This window comes from Morone saxatilis, unplaced genomic scaffold, assembly GCF_004916995.1.
Source record: "Morone saxatilis isolate NCDOM2014 unplaced genomic scaffold, NCSU_SB_2.0 Contig8, whole genome shotgun sequence".
Classification (NCBI taxonomy): Eukaryota; Metazoa; Chordata; class Actinopteri; family Moronidae; genus Morone; species Morone saxatilis.
Window position 1 is genome coordinate 27,072,526 of NW_023340257.1, and position 3,859 is coordinate 27,076,384.

The 3,859-nt window shown below is 40.3% G+C and overlaps 1 protein-coding gene across 1 annotated transcript; it reads left to right on the forward strand.

The window, feature by feature from the left end:
- The first annotated feature begins 1,572 nt into the window (after window positions 1–1,572).
- Window positions 1,573–2,601, forward strand: or112-1 (odorant receptor, family A, subfamily 112, member 1). Its single transcript, XM_035679655.1, has one exon. It carries the CDS (start codon window positions 1,573–1,575, stop codon window positions 2,599–2,601), a length of 1,029 nt encoding a protein of 342 aa, XP_035535548.1.
- The last annotated feature ends 1,258 nt before the right edge of the window (window positions 2,602–3,859 follow it).

Sequence of the window (3,859 nt, forward strand, 5' to 3'; positions counted from 1 at the left end):
CACTGACAGTAGCTTAACTAATAAAAGAGCAAGAATGACACTGAAACTGGCTAAGTGAGTAAATCAGGATTATGTCTGCATCTTCACAACTAGAGACAAGAAAGTGAACGATTGGTCAAATTTACAGGAAACAATGGGATGCAAATTGGAATATCGTGTTTAAATTTGCGTAGGTATTGATTTGTGAAGGTATGTGTCAGAGACTGCTAGCTTTCCTCTTATTTCATAATATAACTTAGTAATATATTAGATTTACTTTTGAGATGGTTATAGCAACATATATATTTTTAAAAACCCATGCACATCACCAGAATGTGTGTGTTCTCTCACTAAACTGATTTAAAGGTCACAAAAACATATTTTCCATGTGTTTTCAGAACCGTGTAATGGCGATCTGCATGGATGGATACTAGAGGGAAGTAAGTGACAGAGTTTATGTTTTTTGTTGTATGGGTGAAACAATGCTTCGATATGTCATACCTGATTAATACATTAATAATCACCTTAAATCTCAATGAAAACATCATTTTGATTTAAATTAGTAACTATGTTTCTCACTGCTGATTTCTGGATGACTTTATGATCATATAATTTATCGTATAACATATTGGCAGTTTATTTATTAAACTGTATCACTAACATTTGAATAGGGTTTGCACTGTATACAGATGCATATTGATAAATACAAAGTAACTGAATGGGCCTCCATAGAGTGAAATACATTATAAGCCTCCAGATATCTAATGAAGGACATCACTCTTTATTTATTTCACACTGTTAAACCTATTATATTGTTTTAATGTCAATTTTATCTTGTCTGAATCTCTTTCCTATTAGTTTTTATTTAATCTCTCACCATCAAACTCATTCTGTCGGCCGTCTGTGAGCTGCACTAAACTGTAAAGAAGGGGCAATCAGTGATTTATCACAATGAGCTTTTTAGAGGTTACGTTCGGCACATCATCTTTTGTATTTTTTGTTCTACTGTCTTTGTGTATTTTATTCCTGTTTGTCACTGTTGCATCTGTAAAGTCACTATTATTTAGCTTTAGTTTTGCACAATAATTCAGCAGTGTAGTGGAAACAATGTGCGTCAATAAGTGTAGTACAGCAGCTGCACGAATCTAAAAGCAGAGATTCATCAGTTCGATACAACAGAACACCAAAAAAGGTTTTTAACACTTTAATAGGGATCAATAGTATTTCTTTAGCCCATACATTGAATAATCCAATCACTATAATTACTGTTTTCTTATTTTCTTTTTTCTTTTTTTACGTTCCTCAAATGTAAATTGTTTCTTTGCGTTGGACGGTTTGTGAAATTAAAAGATATTTTGTCGTTGTATTGGTACGAGTGCTCTCGACCACAAAATGTTTTCTGACCTCTGAAAAGAGCAAAATTAAGAAAACATTCCCAGAAATCAATGGGTGCCAACAAAACAAGAACAAATCGTGGATACAAACAAAACTAAGAGGAAATGTGTTAGTAAATCGCTTTTTGCGCGAGGCCTGTTGCCTTAAATACACGGTTCAGTTTCATTTTCATTTGACTGTTCAGGTGAAGCTGGCATCATGTTGGAGGCGTCGCTTGGCAGGAACTTCTCCCACAGCAGCTTCGTGTTCAGAGGATTTCCTGAACTGCAGAAACACCGCCGGCTGCTGGCACTGCCGTTCTCCGTCTCCTACCTGTTGGTGCTGCTGGGAAACCCCTTGCTGGTGTACGTGATCCGCAGCGTGGAGAGTCTACACAGCCCCATGTACCTCCTAATCTGCATGCTGTGCATCGTGGACGTCCTCATAGTCACCGCCATCATCCCCAACATGCTCTTCAGCCTGCTGTTCGATAGGGATGAGATCTCATTGGCTGGCTGCTTGACGCAGATGTTCTTCACTCACTTCCTGTCCTCACTGGAGTCAACGCTGCTGCTGGCGATGGCGCTAGACCGCTACGTGGCCATCTGCCACCCACTGCGCTATGCCAAAATCGTTGACTCCTCCATGTTTGTGAAGCTGCTGCTCTTCACTTTGGTCCGCAGCAGCACCATCATGGCGGTGCTGGTCGGTTTGGCGGGGTCGCTGTGGTTCTGCAACTCCAACACGATCCAGCACTGCTACTGTGACCACATGGCACTGGTCAGCCTGGCATGTGACAGCACGGAGAAAAACAGTGCAGCCGGCCTCGCTGTGATCGTCTGCTTTGTGGGCGTGGACATACCGCTCATCTTCTTCTCCTACATAAAGATCCTGAGCGTTGTCCTGCGAACGGCGGCTGCCGATGAGGACCGCTGGAAGGCGTTTCACACCTGCGGCACTCACCTGATCGTCATGATGTGTTTCTACCTGGTGGGCAGCGTCACGTTCCTCTCTCACAACCTGAACATCCCCATCCCGACGGACGTCAACACCTTCATGGGACTGATGTACATTCTGTTCCCAGCAACGGTCAACCCCATCATCTACGGCGTCCGGACTAAAGAGATTAGGAACGGCTTTCTTAGGATTTTCAAACTCAGAGTGAAGACGATAATGAAGGTGAAAGTTTCTCCTGCTGGAAAAGGACAACGTGACAGAGTCTGCTCTAAATTAAAAAACATTCATTGATCTGTTTGTGATGTCAACATGTCTCTATATTTTATATAGACACATTATATTCTCTAACATTACCTCATATTTACTGATCTACTTTTCCTTCTTAAGAGCCTCCTGGTCTAGAAAATGAATAATTAAGTAAATAAATTCAAAGTAACAGAATTAGTCAGGAGTCATTTCAATGTCTCTCACATTCCAGATTGTTTTCTTTTTTAGTTTTAAATGTAGTCATCATCAATATTATAATTGCTTTAAAATATCAGATAAATGATAATCAGTGTTCATGTATATTTTGCTAAAATATTTGCAGAATCAGTAAAATAAAATCTGAATGGATCGTTTTTAAGGTAGAAACTGAAAAAAGTCTACAGGCCTAGAGGGACATGGAAGACAAAGATACAGATGTACTTACGGTTCAAAACCCTAGGGTCCGAGCTTCATTGCTTTACGTGTGTCATTTGGGAAACCACAAACCAAAGCTATGCAGAGGTCCACAGAGTTTTATTTTGATCTTAAATACAAAGAAATGAATTCAGTGCAAGGTTCTAGGTCTGCTTATCAAAGAGGCGAAAGAGCGCTGAAGGGGACACTTTGCGATATTTTCCTTGGAAAATGTATTCAAGCTTGACAAACCCAGTTGTCTGGACTATTGCAGTTGGTGACGAATGAAATCTTTGCTTCACTGTGTATGTTTGTAACAGTGAGTTCTCCAGCCCAGAGAAAACATTCTGAGCAAGAGTTTTTGGGGAGTTGGGCGCCCAGGTAGCTCACCTGTTAGAACTGGTGCCCAGTGTAAGGCTGGCTCTCCACTGTGTGTCATCCCCCTTTTCTCACTATAGATTAAAGCAATAAAATAAAAAATAACAAAATTCACCTGGGAACACAGAAAGCTAGGTAACCAGAATCATTAGTTAGCGCATATCTAAGTAAAGGGAAGGAGGAAGTTGACCGAGGTTTGCTCCACTGTTATTGGGCACAGAGTCAAAAGGGGCGGTGCTTAGGAAGGATCAATTCTTTGAGAGCCACCTTTAGGGACTCTTTATGTTCTCTATGTTGCACTGTTTGGCCGATGTGTCATCATTATTATCCATCACAACCCAAAAACGCACACAGGTTGCCACAAACGTCCTTTTATTAAAGATGCAGCGGAATATACAGGTTTCCTCCTGGGCCTGTCAAAATAAAAGCCAATTAAAATATTGTTACAAATAATAAAAATGTTTTGGGGGTTTTTGATTGTTATCCTGTGATGTCATGTTAAAAAAAAACC